Source organism: Pongo pygmaeus, chromosome 1, assembly GCF_028885625.2.
Source record: "Pongo pygmaeus isolate AG05252 chromosome 1, NHGRI_mPonPyg2-v2.0_pri, whole genome shotgun sequence".
NCBI classification, from domain to species: Eukaryota; Metazoa; Chordata; class Mammalia; order Primates; family Hominidae; genus Pongo; species Pongo pygmaeus.
In genome coordinates, this window is record NC_072373.2 from 205,862,372 (window position 1) to 205,880,983 (window position 18,612).

An 18,612-nucleotide genomic window follows, 5' to 3' on the forward strand; every position below is an offset into this window, starting at 1 on the left:
TTTCTGTTTCTTCAAACAATCGATCACCAATCACAATGATGCCCCTCCTCTCCTAGAGGGAATCCTTAATCCCCGTCCCGTGAAATGGAGTGGTTAGAATGACCTCCATTGACAGAAGAGGAAATTGAGGCTCAGTGAGGGGCATGAATGTCCCCTTTGAGTTCTAGGGCACTGGGCAGGAGATAGGTTTCACCACGGGTCCCTCTGGACAGGGGATTTAGGGCCAGGCTGGGAGAAATTTTCAGTTCTAGAAGAGAGTCCTCTGCCTCTTCGCTGGACTAGGCTCCTGTGTGATTCGGGATATGGGGAACAGAAACCTCCTGGGATGGAAACGGGGTCCCTGGCAGTGTCCGCTGAAACCCAGTTGCTGCTCAGGAAAGGGTCTGCCTACGGGAGGGCGGCCGGCTGGGGGCGAAAGTGAGGTTCTGAGAGGAATGGTCAGACGGGCAATCATCAAGACCCAGCTCCAGCTGCCCTGTGGTGGTTGCTGGAAACCCCGCTGTGAGCTGACTCCACGTGGAGGTAGGTCACAGCCAGTCCTTACCTCCCCCAGGCAGCCCCTGGGCGAATCGAGGGATCAGGACAGCATGGACTGGCTTGGAGTCCTGGCAAGCTTTGAATATGAGAACTGGACATTTCACAGATGGAAGTGTGAGGCCCAGAGAGGGGAGGGGTGGGTCAAAGGCCCCCAGCAAGGATTGAGAGGTCTTATTTTTTCATAAGGACAGTGATGGCTCCCCGAGGCTGGAGCACCCTCCATGTGCCAGGCCTGTGCTAAGCACTTTACACACAATTCTATGAGGGGCCACTATGAGTGCCCCCACTTTACAGATGAAAGAAATGAGGCTCAGAGAGGTTTAGGCAACTTTCCCTAGAGCGTTGTGGGTGAGGGAAGAAGACACACTCAGGCAGAGTGACTGTGGACCCCAGCTCCTTCCATAGCCCATGGACCTCTCAGGCGGTTTCCCAGGGCACACCTGCCCCTTGTCTGGTATACCTGGGGATCCCTGCCCAGGCGCCACAGAGTCCCCGTGAATCACACCTGCCCTGGGAAGCCGGCACCCTCACTGCCAAGAACGCACTTAGAGCACACTCCTAAATGCCAGAGGGAGATGAATCCCCTTCCTGGGGCAAAGGAGCTGGCTCTATTTGCCCGGGGATGGGTTCTGGGTTTACCCAGCTCTAAGTCAAGGTAGGGTAGGGGAGTGTCCTGACCTTCTGCTTCCTAGCCCTGCTGTGGACAACTTAGGGTGCTCTTAGGTGGGGGCCACTGGGGAGAAACTGGGCTGTTTGTCCATCGATCTGATGGAAGAGGGAGAAAAGACGACGGTCCATGCCAAGTGGGGAAGGGCGAGGGTGTCTGCATGCCCCAGGTGGGGGAGTGGGAGTTCTCCCTCCCATCAAACGGACGACAATTTTTGTCGGTCCGGGATGGGGAGGAAGCAGGTGGAAATTGGGAACAAGCTAGCCTGTTCTGTGGGTCTCCCCCGGGTGCCTGAAAACGCGAAGGCAGAAGGCGTCCATCTTATCAGAGGTGACGAAGGCGGCCTTGGTTTGACACAAAGCCATCGGTTTGTCTGAGACCTGGCCGCATGGATGGCAAGGAAAGGGCAGCTCCTCGGGGGTGGTCGCCGCGCCTGCACCCGGGCCGCAGCTGGCGCGCATCTGCAGCCCGGCCGGGCCCGTACCTCCGCGGCTGGCAGGGCGCGGGCGCCAACTAGCGGCGGCTCCCGCCACTGTGCCTGCCAGGCGGCCCGGCGACCTTGGTCTGGGGACCCAAGGGCCTGCACCCGCCCCCCCTCCCCCCGCCGCCCTGGTCCCTTGGATCTGCTGCCCACGGGGAGCCAGCGCCGTACGGAGAGCCGGAGCCGTGCCGGGCCCTGCGCCAGGTGCCAGGGCCCACAAGAGTCCCTCATTCTCTGGAAACTTGTCTGTGAACCCGTCGTAAGCGGAGAGGGAGAAATCAGGCGGAGGGACAAGCAAAGGGCACGGTGCAAACCGAAACCATTCGACAAATGGAATTTACCACCACCTGAAACAGCGGGTCATGGTCCCGCAACCCGCTCGAGGGCAGCACGTGTTGCCCGCCCCCGGCCAGGGCCCTACCTGGCCACGACGCGCTGGGCCTTCTCGGAGACTTTCCCGGAGGTGGGAGCGCCCAGGCTGGATCGCTCGCTTTCCTCTAGTTCTGCTGCTCGTGCCAGCGCGTCCGAGGGCGCGCGGGCCTGGGTCCGCAATCGACAACTGCCAGGCGCAGGCTCTCTTAAAAAGTTCAGTAAGGGACCTTTGCTGTCCTTCCTTTCGACACGGCCTGAGGGCGTGATGTGAGGTCCCGAGGTGGGTAGAGGCCAGCTCTCCCGGTGGTCGGGGTGAGGCCAGAGTCCTTCGCCCCTGGAGCGCACGCGGGGCTTGATTTCGTTTGGCAACGACGAAATGGCGCGCGCTGAGCAGGGATCAGATCCATGATGAGATCTTGCGGCCACCGTCGGATCCTAAGCTTCTTTGCTTCCGAGGCTTGGAATTCATTGTTTTGCACCTGTCGAGAGCCGGGAGCAACGAAAATCTAGCCCCGTCTCCAAAGCGGCGGGGAGGCTCAGCACGCGTTCGTTCCCCAGAGTCTAGGGAGGTGTCTGGGGCGATAATTCGGTATGACTGTGGCTTGATCTTTCCCGTTGCCCTCCCAGCTGTAGCCGGCCCCTAGGCCTGCTCGACTGACTTAGGAGGCGTGAGAGGAAGGGGTTGTTTGCAGTGAAGCCCAGGAGAGGTTGGGCCACGCGGCTGGGAATGGGAGCGGGGACCCGGAGCCGGGCGGGCAGGCAGTGCCTTGGCGAAGCTGTCCGCGGTCCCTGCGGCGCAGCCGGAGCGCACGGGCCCAAGAAGAAGTGAGGTTGGACCCGCGGAGGCCACTTTCCACCCGCATGGAGAAAGAAAATTCTCTCCTCTGAAAGCGAGGGCCCTTAGCTTTGCAGCCACTGCTGTTTTTCTTTGCCACCGACGCGCGTACCGTTTCACGATGCAGGACCGTGGTTACATGCGTAAAGAAAAAAAGGAAAACGCATTTTGCAGGCCTCGTCGTGTTTTTCAAAGAGCCACAGGCCGCCACAACGAAGAACGACGCCGCGAGGCCTGCAAGATCCTGAAACTTGTTTTGAGGGGAGAGCAGAGAGGATAGGGGTTGTTGGCCCCAGGCTACTTAGGGTCCCTAGGAGACTCCCTTCCGCCTGTCCCCGGTTTGGCACAGGGGCCACCGAGGCCGGGACCAAAGCCGCGCAGGGCTGGGAGCAGCAGAGGCCGCCGGCCGGGCGTGGACGGCGCGCAAAATCCCGTGTGGGGTGGAGGCTCTTGGGTCAGAATAATGTGCGGGACGGGGGAGGTGAGTAAGCTCTTTGGGGCGGCTCCCAGTGCGGCGTCACGGGCCCTGAGACCCCGCGGCCCCCAGCCCGGGGTTGCAGAAGTCACAGGCCCAAAGCAGCAAGAGCTGGGGAAGCCCGGCCGCGGCCAGCGGGGAGGAGGAGCGAAGGGGTTGCGCCCCAGCGTCAGGGAGCTACGACCCGAGAGAGGGCGGCAAGGGCGCCTTCTGTGGGACCCGGACGTTCTAAGCAAATTTCTAGCATCTGCCCCGGGCTCCCAGAGCTCTCGGGGGCCCTGGGCTGTGGCACTGGGGCCTCCTCCGCGGGGTGGCGCCTTCCGCCCCTCCCCGTTGGGCGGCCTCCGGCAGGCCCCGTTCCTCCCCGCGAACGCCACCGAGGTGCCCGCGATGGGGGCTCCGCCGATTGGCTGTGCGACGCGTCGCTCCGCCGGCCCCGCCCCGCGGGCCCCGGGGGTACTAACCCCGCGCGGGCGGCCACTGCCCCGCCACTTGATTCTGGAGGATTTGTTCTGGGGCTGCGGCCGCGGAGTCGGGGCGGCCGCGGGCGAGCTTCGGGGCGGGAGGCGGCGGCGGCGGCACAGCCCCGCGCGGGCTCCGCCGCGGCCCAGGCAGCCGGGACAGCCGCGAGGGGCGGCCGCACGCGGGGCCGCACGCCGAGGATGCGGGACTAGCCGGGCAGGCTGCGGGCGGCCGTCGGGCCAGCGAGGCCTCGCAGCGGGCGGGCCCTGGCGAGTAGTGGCCGGGCGCCGCCCCCTGCGCCCTGAGGCCTGGGCCCCGCCGCTTCTGCTTTCCCGCTTCTCGCGGCAGCGGCGGCCGAGGAGGCGCCCGCGCCGGCCGCCCCCGGGGGAAGCCGCGCCGTCTCCGCCCGCCCGGCGCCCTGACGGCCGCTGTTATGCGTATTCCCGTAGACCCAAGCACCAGCCGCCGCTTCACACCTCCCTCCACGGCCTTCCCCTGCGGCGGCGGCGGCAAGATGGGCGAGAACAGCGGCGCGCTGAGCGCGCAGGCGGCCGTGGGGCCCGGAGGGCGCGCCCGGCCCGAGGTGCGCTCGATGGTGGACGTGCTGGCGGACCACGCGGGCGAGCTCGTGCGCACCGACAGCCCCAACTTCCTCTGCTCCGTGCTGCCCTCGCACTGGCGCTGCAACAAGACGCTGCCCGTCGCCTTCAAGGTGAGTGCGGGACCCGGGGCGGGAGGGCGCCGGCCCTGGGGCTCCGGGCGTCTGAGCTGCGGGAGCCAGAGCCTCGGGAGCAGTGGGGAGGGGAGGTGCCCGAGACGCCGCGGCGACACCCGGGCACCCGGTTCAGTCTCGCTGCGCACTCGGCTGCGGGACCTCGGCGTTCGGTTTTGGATGCGCCCTGCAGGAATGACTTTTAACGCGGTTGCCCCGCTCCACCTGGGTTTTGGGGCGCCTTGCGTAGAGACGTTGGTGCGGAAATGGGCGGATGGGGTTTTGCGCCCCCCTAACCCGCATCGCTCAGATACAGCCCTGCGGGTAACGGAGAAGAGGATCCCGGGACCGGGGCAAGGACACCGCGGGTGGGGTGCGAACGGTGAAAGGGCCTACCCTCCGCCTCCAGCAGCCCTCCTCCCGCGCCGCTTCGCAAAAGCTTCCTGCTCACACCCTCGGGCTTCCGAAATTTTACCGGACGGCGCTAGGCCGGGATCGGGGCACTGCTCTCCAGACGTTTGCTCGGGGATATTATGCGTCCCGAATGGCGGGTTGAGATTGAGAGACCCCTAACCCTGGCAGCCCCCAGCCATTTAGAGGACCTTTTTCTTTATGCCAGGGAGTAGGCGACTGTTTCATTTTCATTTTTTTAAGGGGGCAGCGAGATGAAACGAAAACGCCTCGGTTTTCCCCTAAACCTCTCACAGCTGCCGTGAGAAAAGGGCAGGGCAGGAAGGGCCGGCGGCTGGGGGTGGTGCTGCCCGAGGTGGCTGGAAGTGGCGGCCGCTGGCAGCTGAGGCCGTCCCTGCTCCCATTAAGACGACTCCAAATGGGAAAAAAAGGAAGAGTGGCTCTTTGAGGTCTCCCGGGTGACATCTTGAAATACCAGTGGGGGAAATCTCGCCGGGAGGGGCGGGAGGCCCGTGTGACTTTAATCGTCAGATCGGAGGTTTTACTGTCACTTGGAGCTTAAAAGGAGTCTTTGAAATTAAAAGAAGACAGGATGTTGACAGGAAATCTGGTCTTTTTAATCAGATCCCAAACATTTTCTCCTTGAAATTTTTACCATATGGATCCCCAGTCCTTGCACGCGGCGGCCACGTTTAAATGGTTGTGACTCTGTTTAAAGTCTGATTCTTTTTCAAAAGGCATCTGCCTCTCCGTGCTCCTGGGGGTGGGGGATTTGGAGGAGATGGTGTTTAGGGGGATATCGCCACCCCCATCCTGCAATTCCCGGCAGGTGCATCCTTCCATTATCAAAAGCCCCACTCTCACTTTAAAGGGGTTTTCTGGTGACCTTTTTCAAAACACCAGTGAGTTTTGCATTCTGCATTTTCTCTGCATAACGAATTTAGGCTCTGCAGAGGCCAATAAACTGGGCCTGGTCCACATTTCAGGGCCAAATTTCATGCCCTAAACAGCTCTTGCATAAATTGAGTGAGGGTAGCAGCCCTGTTATTATTGTTGATACTCTTTCTCATTTGGAGACTTCGTTGCTAGGAGCATGTTGATTCCTCTTTCGCTGCAGCCAAAGACAACAGGGGAACTGCACCCCACATCATAGTGACTGAGCTCATTCACAGCTCTGGCTTAGATTTCATTGAAAGGATGATTTCTTGGGACACAGTTTATGTAAGCAGTTGATCTAGGATTTTGGTGTGGAAGCTCGAGATTCCATCTTCTTGTTTTCGTGATATTTGGGGGAAGGTCTTTATCGTTTTTAAGCCTCTTCTCCACCCTGCATTGGAGAAATACGCAGTGCGCCTGAGACCTAGGGGAGCTGCCCAGCCCAGCCCCTCCCCTCCTTTCCCTGGCCACCCTCTTCCTTTCTAAGCTGTCCCCCTGCATCCCCCTGCCCCGTGTCTTCAGGTGGTGGCACTGGGGGACGTGCCGGATGGTACGGTGGTGACCGTGATGGCAGGCAATGACGAGAACTACTCCGCTGAGCTGCGCAACGCCTCGGCCGTCATGAAGAACCAGGTGGCCAGGTTCAACGACCTTCGCTTCGTGGGCCGCAGTGGGCGAGGTAAGTGGAAGGGAGGCCTCGCCATTTCAGCATTGGCAATGGCAGGGGCAGCAGGGGAGGAGGTTGAAAGAGGGGCCTTAGAATCCCGAAAAACAGGTCTCCAGATGCAGCTCTGTCTAAAAACAGCAATTTGGAATCCTGTAGGATATTACAGATCGCTTTGAGGAGGTGAGGAAAGTTATGGTCTCTTACCAGAAAAAGACACAATTTTCTCCCAGTTTCTAGGGTTTACAAACTCCTGAAACTGTTCATGCCACCCCCTCTTTCCCGGTTAAGCACACGTGGTCTCACAAAAAATGCTGGCAGGAGATGGTGGATTAACAAGCTCAAAAAGGGAGCTTATAGGTCTTTCAGCAAGGCGGTTGCAGTACAAGTGCCTGATCTGTGGGGCCCAAGCACCCCAGCCACTCTCTCCATAGGGGGCAGAATCTCCCCCACACTCTGAGGCTGTCTCTCCAGCTGTGGTCTCCCAGACCCAGTTTCCCAGCCCCTTTGAGCCCTAGGTGGTCTGGAACGGAAGCTAACGCAGCTGAATGTTGGAAAGCACAGCTCGAAGGCTGCCATCTCCTGCCCCAGAGTCAAGGCTGGTGTGCCACCCTGCCTGTCTGACCGACCTTGAGCAGTAGAAGGAAGGCGGGACGGGGGTGGGGGGCTGTTGAATGGGAGGCTTCTGGGACCTGAAACCCATCATCACTTAACTCCTGGATGGGAAAGTCCTGGAAACCCTGCCCCCGTGGAATGGAGGCCTGAGGGTCCACTGGCCCTTTAAGACCAGCCTGCCTACGAGAAGTGGCTGAAGTGGGAGTCACCCTTCCCAAGCACCAGGCCCGCCTCCAGCTTTGTTAAGAAGTAAGCTGGGTTCCCTCTGCTCCCCAACTCCACAGCAGGCTGAAGTGGCTGAAGCAGAACCATGCTTTTCATCACCAATAAACAGGACCTTCTCAAGGTTCTAGTTCCCTCTGAGCCGCAAGCCCTGCTCTGAAATGGGCATCTGGGCACCATTTTTTCCTTTCCAGCCGTTCAATGTATACATACAAATGTCAACCATATTTTGACTTTTCAGCATTAATTAAAACCAGGACATTATTTGCATGTAATAACTGTTTACTTGTTACTTTTTATGAAACTGAAATAGTTTACATTCTTTCAAACATTTCCTGTTCCTGTTGGCTCCCTTCCCCACGCACAGATTTCTTTCAAACGGTGCCCTTAACTGGTTGCAGGTTGATGGATGGAAAATGTTTGCTTTTATGAATTAAGCTTTCATTGCTGCTCCCAATTAGTCTCCAAGTCCCTTTTGTCATCCCCAATCTCTCAAACCCTTTGCAACTTAATCCCAACCCTGAGAGGAGAGTCACTGGTCCCTGGTCGGTGGCAGACAAGGCTGATGGCTCTGCTGACTGCGGGGCAGTGGCCAGGTCTGCTAGCCCAGGTATGTGTCAGGAGCACTATAGCTGCTGCCTGTTGCGAGGCGGGCAGAAGGTGCTGTCGATCTGGGAGCCCAGCAAGGCATCAGGAACTTGATTCTCCCTTCCCACTCTCTCTCCTGGGAGGTGAGAGAAAGAGAAGAGACGATGATTTTCTGAGTTACCGAGACCTTGTCTGGCCGTTCTGCATACTGAGAATGATTTTTTTTAGGGGTTTTCATGCCCACAGACCTTGAGCCCCCCTCCCCAGGCCTGCAGGGAGGGAAATGGCTTTCCAAAGCGTTGGTTGGGAGCTTGTCCTTGTAGCAGGAATGGCCGAGGCTGGGACTGTGGCTCTGGGAGATGCAAGAGGCTGAGTTTATAAACGATTCTCTCATCTATCTCCTCTCAGAGGTCCATAACCAGTCTCAGTGGTCCTGCGAGGCACGAAGTGATCTGAGGAGGAGTTCCGATGTCTGAGGAACTGTGGCTAAGGCGTTCAGCCTTCAGAGGCTCAAGGTCTTTGAGAGCCTGCATTCTAGTATCAGCCACCCTGCGTTTGAGTCCCAGCTCTGCTAATGACTTGCTGGATGACCTTGGGCAAATGACTTAACCACTCTGTGCCTCAGTTTCCTCATCTATGAGATGGAGATGATAATGGTACCTACCTCATGAGATTTTGGGAATGTTAGGGAAATTGATATAAGTGTATCAGCTGGCGCATATTGAGAGCTGGATACATGTTAGAGATTTTGTTACTTCAAATGCCTGGGACTGGAGGAGGACTTTGAGGTCCCTTTGAGCGGTGACAGCCACTGATTCTCTGATTACTGTGTGGTTTGGGCGGGGGTGGGGGAAACCCAGAAGGTGTGAACTGCTGAGTGGGAGAGGTGGAGGCGGTTGGCAGGGAGGAAGGAGGGTGCCGGGTCCGCTGGCATGCAGACACACATCTGCGGTGCTCATCCTGCTGACTGGGAAATTCCCACCTGAGAGAACAGTCAGTGGTTGACAGTGACAATCTGGGCCACTTTAGGAGATGGGACACTTTGGGAGTTAAGGTTGGGGGTTGGGACCCAGAACCCTTGCCTGGGTCTCTGACTTCTGCCAGAACTAAGAAGTCTGATGGAAACCTCTGCTTGTTTCCTCAATTTTTAGTTCTACATTCTGTCTGAATTCCAGGAAGATGGCTTTCCATGAAAGACATGCACCCAGTAACACCACAGAGCTCTTACAGTAGGGCTGAAGGTGTGAACCAAGAAAAGGAAGGGAAGAAAACCAGGTCATTGCTGTCTCCTGCAGTGATTAGGGCTGAGGTCCCTGCCCTGCCAGACAGGAGGAGCCTTTCTTACAATACATATTTTGTATCAAGCCTTACTATTCTACGTTGAAATGTGTAAATAATGTAACCTACCTATTTACATGCAGTTGCAAACTATGTTATTCCATAGCTATGATGGAGAAAAAAAGGGAAAGTAATTTATAATAAAACACTGATTTGAATATGTAAACGTTGGGGCCACAGGACTCCTTGAGGTGGACGAATGCCCTCCACGCAGAAGCCCACAGCAGAGGGAACAGGCAGGGTGGCAGGGCTCAATCTGAACCTGGCCTTGCTGCCAATACCGTGACTTTCTGAAGTTGTCAACAACTCTTGGCAAAGCGCTGAACAAAATTAAAAAAAAAAAAAAAAAAAAAAGAACTGTCTTTCCTTCTGGAAAATTCAGTAGATATTAAAAGTACAAAAAAAAAAAACCCTTGTTTTATGTAAAACTGAGTTAGGTTCATGACTCAGAGAATTTTTTTTTCTTTTACTTTTTTTTGGGACAAGGTCTCGCTCTGTCGCCCAGGCTAGGGTGCAGTGGTGCGATCACTGCAGCCTCAACCTCCTGGTCTCAAGCAGTCCTCCCACCTCAATAGCTGGTACTATAGGCATGCGCCACCATGCTCAGCTGATTTTTTTAAATTATTTTTTGTAGAGATGGGGGTGTTGTTCACTGTGTTGCTCAGGCTGGTCTTGAACTCCTGGACTCAAGCGATCCTCCCGCCTCAGCATCTCAAAGTGTTGGGATTACAGGCATGAGCCACTGCTACCAGCCAGAGAACTTTTATAAGCAAGTTTTTCCCTCCCAGGAAGAATGAATCTTCACCACCCTGGGCAGTGTTGGGTGCTGGCGTCCCCCACCACATACACACACCCCACCCCTAACGCTGGCAGTGCCACCCCAACACTGTGTTGACCACACGCCACCACAGATCCCAAAAATGCCCCTCTAGCAGGCGGCCACTGGCCTAAGTGAAAATGAAAAGCACATGAGCTCTTGAGCTGTGATCAACTGGTTAAAAAGCAACCGTGTGTTGACAGAGATTCGGGGTGCAGTGTGCCGGTGCAGATTGAGGGGAACCGCTGGTTGGGAGGGATGCATGGCTTCTTGGATGAAGTTGAGAAAACCCCGAAGTCCCCTGAGACTGAGACACGTCCCCTCCCGCGCCCATGCAGCTCCTGTGGGTGGGGCGGGGACGTTATACACATAGGAACTCAGGCAGAGAGGCTCAAGGACTTGCCTGAGGCCCCGCTGCCACCCCGGCTGGTTGATGATGGGTCCTGGAGGAGTTTCTGGAGCCCTAGAGGAAACCCATTTCCCAGACCCAGACTTCTCCCCTGCAACCAGGGCCAGCCCTCAGAGAGCCTGGGTTTACACTTCCTGGTTTCCTGATGGATTGCAGGTTTGCGCGGGGCTCCTGCATGGAGTTATATCTAGAGGCTGAGAGAGAGGGATGGATGGGTTTGCCGCTGCCAGGCAGAGAGAGAGCTGGGCAGGGCCGGGGGAGCTGAGGGGCACTCAGGGAGACAGCTTTCTCCCACCCCTGCTCCCCAGGCTCCCTGTCTCCTGAGGTCCCATATGCCTGCCTCTCCCTCTCACGCCTCCTCTTAGGCCCCACACTCCTCTCCTTTGTACCTGGGAGGGGTGGTGACAGGCTCGGAAGCTGGTGGAAGTGGCTGAGGAGTGCTGGTGACCTCAGGGGTGGCATGTGGTTTGCTACCTGGTATGGGTGGGGGCTTCCCACTTCTCAGGAGCGGGACGTTAGTACCTGTGTGCAAAATGGGAGCCATTATCTCTGCCCTTACTTTATTTAACAAATGTTGTTGAGCACCTACTAAGTGCCGGATGCCGTCCTAGGGGCTAGAGACACTGCATGAACAAGACAAAAACTTGGGCCCCTGGGGAGGTTATAATCTAGTATAAGGAGACAAAATGAGTAGATGGATTATCAAAAGCATATGCATTGTGAGAAAATTCCAGCAGGTGCAGGGAATAGAGAAAGGGAGTGGAAGGGCCTGTGATACTTCAGGTTGAGCTGCTTAGGGCTTTTTATTTTATTTTCCCCGTGGGCCCCTCTGATATCTGGTGAAGCCCGCACACCTTTCTCAGAACAATGATATTTTTAAGGTATAAAATCAAATACAAAGTATTACAATGGAAACCAATTCTATTAAAACATAGCAAAATACTTTAAAAATTGTGGTAAATGTGCTGCTTTATTCAATGTATTAAATAAGATCTAGCATTAGGTCTAATGACGACCATGGTTTTGAAGTTGTGACGAGCATAAAAGATATTTAGAGCAATCTGCAGCAACTGTAATGTGATATGTAAGTATCTGTGACGTCTGTTGGTGACAAGGTCACAGGTAAGGCTGATAATACCTCTGTGGTTTGTTGCCTACGCTCGTACTTGAGAGTGATGCTAAATTTCAGTTAGAGGTTAGGGACAATACGATTGTAATTTTTTCCTATCCTAGTTCTCAGGCTTGTTCAATTCTACAGAGCCAAGTTAAAAATGCCTTCCAGGTGTAGTGGCTTAGGCCTGTAATCCCAACACTTCGGGAGGCCAAGGCGGGAGGATCACTTGAGCCCAGGAGTTCAAGACCAGCCTGGGCACATAGTAAAAGCTTGAAAAAAAAGAAAGGAAAGGAAGGAAGGAAGGAGGGAAGAAAGAAAGGAAGGGAAGGAAAAGAAGGAAGGAAAAAAAAGAAATAGCTGGGCATGGTGGCGCTCACCTGTTGTCCCAGCTACTCAGGAGGCTGAGACAGGAGGATCACTTGAGCCCGGGAGGTCCAGGCTTCAGTGAGCTATGATCATGCCACTGCACTCCAACCTGGGTGACAGAGCAAGACCTTGTCTCAAAAAAATTGATTAAAATTAAAAATGCCTACTTCAGATAAAGTGACCAGGGAAGGCCTGACTGAGAAGGTGGGCAACCTGAAGGAGCGTGTTAGTAAACTTTCAAATGCTGCTGTGGGCCCGGGGCCCTGTGGCAGGGCACTGGGGCCCATTAGTCCTCCGTGTCTCCAGTCTGGCCCCTAGGGCTCTGGGCTGTCTGCCTAAACTCCGCGTCATAACCAAGAAGATGCTGGACAATGCTGGCAGGGTCAGAGGCTCAGGGACCCCAGGAGAGTGCTGGGCTGGTTGGAGGAGGAAGAGGTCCAGGAGAGAAATGACCTCAGAGTGAGGAAAGGCAGTAGGAGGGGTCGGGCAGGGAGCCTGAGGCATCTGCCTGGCACTTCCCTAGACCATCTGCACTTTCTGCTTCCAGAAATCATGCAAAGTGGCCCCTGTGACCTGAGAGTGGGAGACCAAGTCTGTTCTGACCTGGGGCTCTGGGGGCAAGTGCAGTCAGAATTTCTATCCCTGCCTCAGCCGGCTGGCTTAGGAAGAGGCTTCCAGAGAAGCCCCTTGTTTCCCAGCTGGAGTCACACTCAGTGGGTCTTGAGCTTTAAATTCCCCCTGATGTCTCAGAGGGCCTTGGGTCCTGTGGCGTGGCTCCTGGCAGCCTGGCTGGTTTAATTTTGTTCCGGATTCTCCTGCCTCTGGGGCTAGAATTTTCACTTGATCAGTTGACTAACAAGTACCCGGCCATGCAAAGAGAACTGTGAGATACTGGTCTCCACCCTGAGCTTCCTCTCCCACCTGCAACGTGGGGCTGTTGAAACCTACCTGCTCACCTTGGAGGCATGTCAGGGGGACACCAGAGGGATGTGCTTGGGCAGCCTCCCTCCGTGACCATCCTGTGCCAGCCCTGGGGTACAGATGAGAGTGCGAGACCATTGGCTCCTACCCACAGGGAGTTCCCAGGCTTGTACGTGGGATCCAGAGGCAGGGATAGGGGGATAAAGTCTGGCTTGGGGGATCCACAAATCTCTCCCGCTCCCTGCCACCAATCTCATAGAGCATGAGGCTGTGGATCATAACAGAGAAAAGGGTGAGAGGAGGACTCTTACCTAGACCCCCAAACTCCCAGACACATCGGAGAATTCACTGTAGAAAGTAGAGAGAAGACTGTCGAAAGTAAATCTTCATAAACTGCTTTCTACACGGAGAAACCCGTCTAAACATAAAACGATAGAAGAACGAGAAATAGAAGTGAAAATGAAAAACCACCCAGTGTGTGAAGGCAAAATGTGCAGGCCTGTGCCCTGGGAAACTGATGGCCACAAATACAGCATGGAAAGTATTAACAAGCTTAATATATAGCGATTTTTAAAAGGCACTAAAACCTTCACAGGAAAGTAAAAGAACATGAAGCAATAATTTGTGTTGGATTATGGTGGATAATAATCATATAAAAAGTTTCAGTCTCACTAGTAATAGAAAAAAAGGCAAACAAAATCAAGAGCGTGTAAAAGATCTTCCATCTTGATAGGCATATCCCTGGGGTGTGACGCAGCCTCACACGCGAGGGTGACGACTAAATCTCTCCGGAGAGTCATCTCACTCCAAGAGGGATCAGCGCCCGTAATATGTCCCAACCCTCTGCTGCCGTGAAATCACTCACCGCTTCTTGGAATCTATTCTAAGGAAATAAGCAGAGATGCAGACAAAGATTTTTATAAACAGAAGGTCACTTTCATTTTATTTTAAATGGTAAAAAAAAAAAAATAGTATTTTAAAAGTTTTTTCCCCTCTCAGGAATTTTGAATGGAGACTTTGGAGCCAAATGTCTATCTAAAAATAGAACAACATTCTGGAAATAACAGTTGTGTCTACAGAAGAAATGTCTGCAGCTCCCAAATCAGTCCTTTTTCAGCTCCAGCTGCACACATCAATAAGAAATTAGCAATGATGTAGATACCCAAGAGTAAGGAGGTAGATAAATAAAAGATGAGGAGGCTTCCTTGAGATGAAATATTTTGCAGCCATTAAAAACGAAGTTTATGGAGTTTGAATGACGTGGGAAGGTGCTTCTGATGTGATGTTAAATGAAAAAAAAACAGTATGAAAATCTGTATTTTAGTACCACTGCAACTGTGTAAATATACAAACCCATACAAAAGAGCTGAAAGGGAAAACACCGAATGGTAACGGTGTCTATCTCCAGCTAGTAGAACTGTGGGGGGGTCTTTTCTTCTTTGTTTATATTTTCTATGTTCTTGAATTTTTCTACAAAGATCACCAATTACTTTCAGAAAATAGAATATACCCATCCTGCTCCCCACCACAAAATCGTGTGGGTTTCTGAATAGAAGAGACAGCAGAAAGGCCAAGAAGAGGGGAACATAAGCCAGGGTGGCCACGGCATGGGGCAGGAGGGGTGACAAAGTTGGCGTGAGACCCCCAGGGGCCTTGAATGCCAAGCCCAGCGTCTTGAACTTCACCCAGAGCCCTATCTTCTGCCCAGGTTCAGAGAGGACAGAGTGCCCCTTCTTGACAGTTAGGGGCTTCCAGGGGTAGGTACAGGTGGGAGAGCAGGGTGTTGTGGAAGCTCCAGGTGCCAACCGCCTGCCTCTATACCCCACTCTCCCCAGGGAAGAGTTTCACTCTGACCATCACTGTGTTCACCAGCCCCACCCAAGTGGCCACCTACCACCGAGCCATCAAGGTGACTGTGGACGGACCCCGGGAGCCCAGACGTAAGTGCCACCGAGCCCCCTGAACCCCTGCGCGGGGGAGGAGGGTCCAGTGCGGGAAGGACAGCAGCTAGGTCAGACAGATGGAGCCCTCCTGGGGGGTTGCAGTCCTTGGCTCTGTGCCCCCACACACTGTGTGCCTGCTGGCAAACCCCTAAACCCTCTGGGCTTAGCCTGAGACTGTGCGAGGCCAGCGAGGAGGCTGGGAGTGGAGATGACTGTCCGTGGAGACTGTTGAGGGAGTCAAGGAAAGGAAAAGGATGGAGAAAGCTTTCAGATGTGGCATTTGTGGGGTGCTTATGTGTTTCTGGGTGGAGGTTGGGCCAGGCTGGCTTTACTCTGCCCCCAGCTTCTCTGCCGGTGGCTGAGGGATGCGTGGAGGGCAGGAATGATCAAAAGTCAGGGGCTGGTCTGGCTGTGAGGCCAGGCCTCTTCCTTGGAAACTGAGTCTTTGAATCTTAGCATGTGACTTGCTCAGGTCACCCAGAGTCCGGGCACCCGGACCCTATGAGCAGGGAGTTCTGGTCCATCAAAGCGAGTTTGTGTTTAATTCTCTCTGCTTGCTGAAGGTCAGATTAAGGCTGGGGAAGTGGGAGGGTAGGCCGAGGCTCTGTGTCCACAGAATGAATGAATGAATGAATGAATGAATGAATGAATGAAATAGAGCCAGCCAGCTTCCTGAGCTCCATCCCACCTCCCTGAGGCATCTTCAGCTTGGTGCACTGAGGATTGGCCCACCCCTCTCTTTCTCAGAAATGTGACCCTTTGCAGTTTAGAAGACCTTTTTGCAGTCACTGTTGACTGTTGGGATCTTCGTGACAGCAGAGCCAGAGGGGTCACTCAAGTTCCAGTGAGGAGAGAATCCAGGCCTGAGGGAGTTGGGTACCTGAATAGGACCTAATGCTGTGCAAGGTGCAGGAAGGCGCCCCAGGCTTCAGTCTTCCCAGAGGCAAGATTCTAGGCTGAGCAGGCCTGGGGCAGGAGGCCTGGGGCAGGAGGCCTAGCCCTGGGCCGGCCCCTCCCTTCTTGGGAGTCAGCTGGGCCTGACACCCCATCATCCAATTCCTGGGCCCATCCCAGCATCTGGCCACTTGCGAAAGGCTTGGAGCTGAGTCCAGCAGCCCTGGAAGAGTCTCCCTCCAGGGTTCTCAGGGTCACCTCTGCCAGCCCTGAACCCCTGCACGCATCCTCAGGCCTGCACCATCAGCTCCCAGCCAGCACTTGCTCTGGCCACACTCCTGCCGGTTCCCTCCTGCTGAGATCAGACATAGACCAGCCCATGCCCTTGGCCTTGGGCTTCGTGACCCTAGGCAAGTCATGTCTTCTTTGTGGCCTCAGTTTTGTCATCTGAGAACTGGATCAGTGACTCCAGGAGTCTCAAGGTGGGAAGCCCTCGTGAGCCATAGACCACCATGGTGTAGAGAGCAGGTTCCGAGCCAGCCTTCCTGGCTGTGGGTCCTTGGGCTGGTCATCTCCGTGCCTCAGTTTCCTGAACTGAAAAATGAGATTCACACAAGCAGCTACCTCATGATGCTATTGTGAGGAAACAATGGCTTAATCTATAGAAAGCACTTAGCGGTGGGGGTTGGCAAGTGATCCGTCACTTTAGCCAGGGCTGTTATCTGCAGTGTGACCTAGGGCAAGTCACTGACCTCTCTGGGCCTCAGCTCCCTCCTCCATGAAGTGTGATGATGCCACCCACCCTGCGGGTCTGGAGATCGGGGTGACGTGTGGACAGCACATGGCCGTAGCACAGAGGGGTCCCATGAGTCACTGGGTCTGCAGCGTTTTGTCATCCTTAGTACCCAGCCCCCTTCCTGCACTCCCACCACCACCATTAATCAACGGTGAGCTCTCTCATGGGCAGCAGCTGGGTGGCTGCCTTGGTAATAGAGGTGCAGGCATCAAGTCTCCATTAAAGGAGGTGGCAGCCCTGCCCTACGTCTCCAGGGGCAGGGTCAGCATGGACAGGAGCCTCAGTTGGGCTCTGGGTGGGGATGCGGCACTCAGAAGCCACTCCAGAAAGAGGTGAGCCACTCCAGAAAGAGGGAGGCACGGGACAGGGTCTTGACGCTTGGTGGGAAGATCCCAAGGGACCAGACAAGGTTGGCACCTCTGAGAGCCCTCCACGCTCAGCCCAGCCCACCCCAGAGCCGCCCACTCTGCCCTGCTGGGGTCCCTGGATGAGCGTGGAGACTCAGCCCTGCCTGTGGGAGATTCCAGCAGAATCCCCTGCCTGCTCTTCCCTGCCTGGGTCTCCCAGACCTGAGATGGCCCCTTCTGGGGTGAGCTGGAAGGTAAAGGGGTGGCTCAGGATGAGGCAACAAGAGGGAGGGACAGAGGCTGGGCCTGGAGACCCACAGCGTCAGAAGCCAGGCTTGCTGCACCACCTGAGACAGGTGACCTCCCTCTCTGGGCCCTGGCACGGGCTGGATCAGTGGTTTTATTTACAGAACAGAGCAGAGATGGAGTCGGGGGGCAGTCTACTAGGTCCCCCATCCTTAGGACCTGCCTGCCCCTGTCCCTGGCACATCCTGGCCCTGAGATCATGTCCCCCCATACCCTGGGTTGCAGCCCCACTCCTTTGTCTTTGGCCTTGGACAAATCCTTGGCCTTTTGGGTCCTCAGTGTCCCCATCTATAAGAGTGAAGGGTGGCTCCTGGTCACTGAGCAGTCCCCTCCCTTGTGTCAGGCCCTGTGCAAAGTCCCTAGTAACTGATCTCTTGGGCAGCCCCAGGAGAGGATAGAGGCCAGGGCGCAAAACCTCTTGCCCAACTTAACTGTCAGCACACCCTGGGGGCTCCGACCTGGGGGCTGCGGGAAGTGAGGGCCACTTGGAAGGGCCTTTTCGCCTCAGTGTGCTCAGCTGTCAAATGGATGGTATTGGTGTCTGCGTAGGGGAGTCACTGTGAAGGTTGACTGAGTTTACCGTGGCCTGGCCCCAGGAAGTGCCCCCACAACCTTCACGGGTTGTTACAGGCCTTTTGTGCTCCTGGACTTCCTTTCCCGGCTTTTTTCCTGTTTTGCCACCTCCGACCCTCTGAAATCTGAGCCCGCTGTGGGGTGAAGTGGGAGTAGGGGCTGGTCCTGGGAGCCAAGGACCGGGAATCTGTAGATCCCTGAGGCCGGCTGTGGGTTCTGTGGCCGGGTCGTTCCCCTCTGGTGCTCTGCAGAGCGTGCCCGGCCTGCAGCCAGGTGGCCAGCTGGGTTTGAAGGCTGGCTTGGTGGCTTCCTGCCTGTGTGGCCTCGGTTTCTGAGGTTCTCAGTGCTGGTGTCCCTCAGAGTCACTGGGGGCTGGTTAAGAAGCAGGTTGCTGAGCCGAGTCCAGGATCCCAGCAGGAGGGGCTGCGACACCTGGCAAGTCTGGCATGGACCACGGTGGGGGAACGGCCCTCACGCCCACCTAGCCTGTGCCCGTTACCCCCTGCCCTCCCTCCCACATCCTGCTCTGGCCACCCTGGCCTCCTGGAGCTGGTCTTTGAACTTGCCAGGGACACTCCTGCCTTGGGAGCCTTTGCACTGCTCTTTTTTCTACCTGGAACACTCCTCCCCGGACACCCCCAGATGCATGGTACACTCCTTCACACCCTAAAGCCTCTGCACTTCTCAGCAGCCCCCCTGTTTCAAGTGGCACACACACAGCCTTCCTCACCTCTCCCCCTTTTCCTTCCTGGCTTTAAGGTTACCCCGAGCATTTACCACTACCACCTTCTAAGGTGCGATCTAGTTCGAC

At 55.6% G+C, this 18,612-nt stretch overlaps 1 protein-coding gene across 6 annotated transcripts in view; it reads left to right on the forward strand.

Moving 5' to 3' along the window:
• The window catches only part of RUNX3 (RUNX family transcription factor 3), a 65,558-nt gene that overhangs the window by 31,210 nt on the left and 15,736 nt on the right, over positions 1-18,612 (forward strand). For all 6 annotated transcript variants that reach the window (XM_054499967.2, XM_054499959.1, XM_054499956.2 and 3 more), the window contains 3 exons: positions 4,279-4,541; positions 6,411-6,567; positions 14,778-14,882. In XM_054499967.2, the coding sequence (XP_054355942.1) occupies positions 4,279-4,541; positions 6,411-6,567; positions 14,778-14,882 (525 nt within the window). The remainder of the gene's footprint in view (positions 1-4,278; positions 4,542-6,410; positions 6,568-14,777; positions 14,883-18,612) is intronic.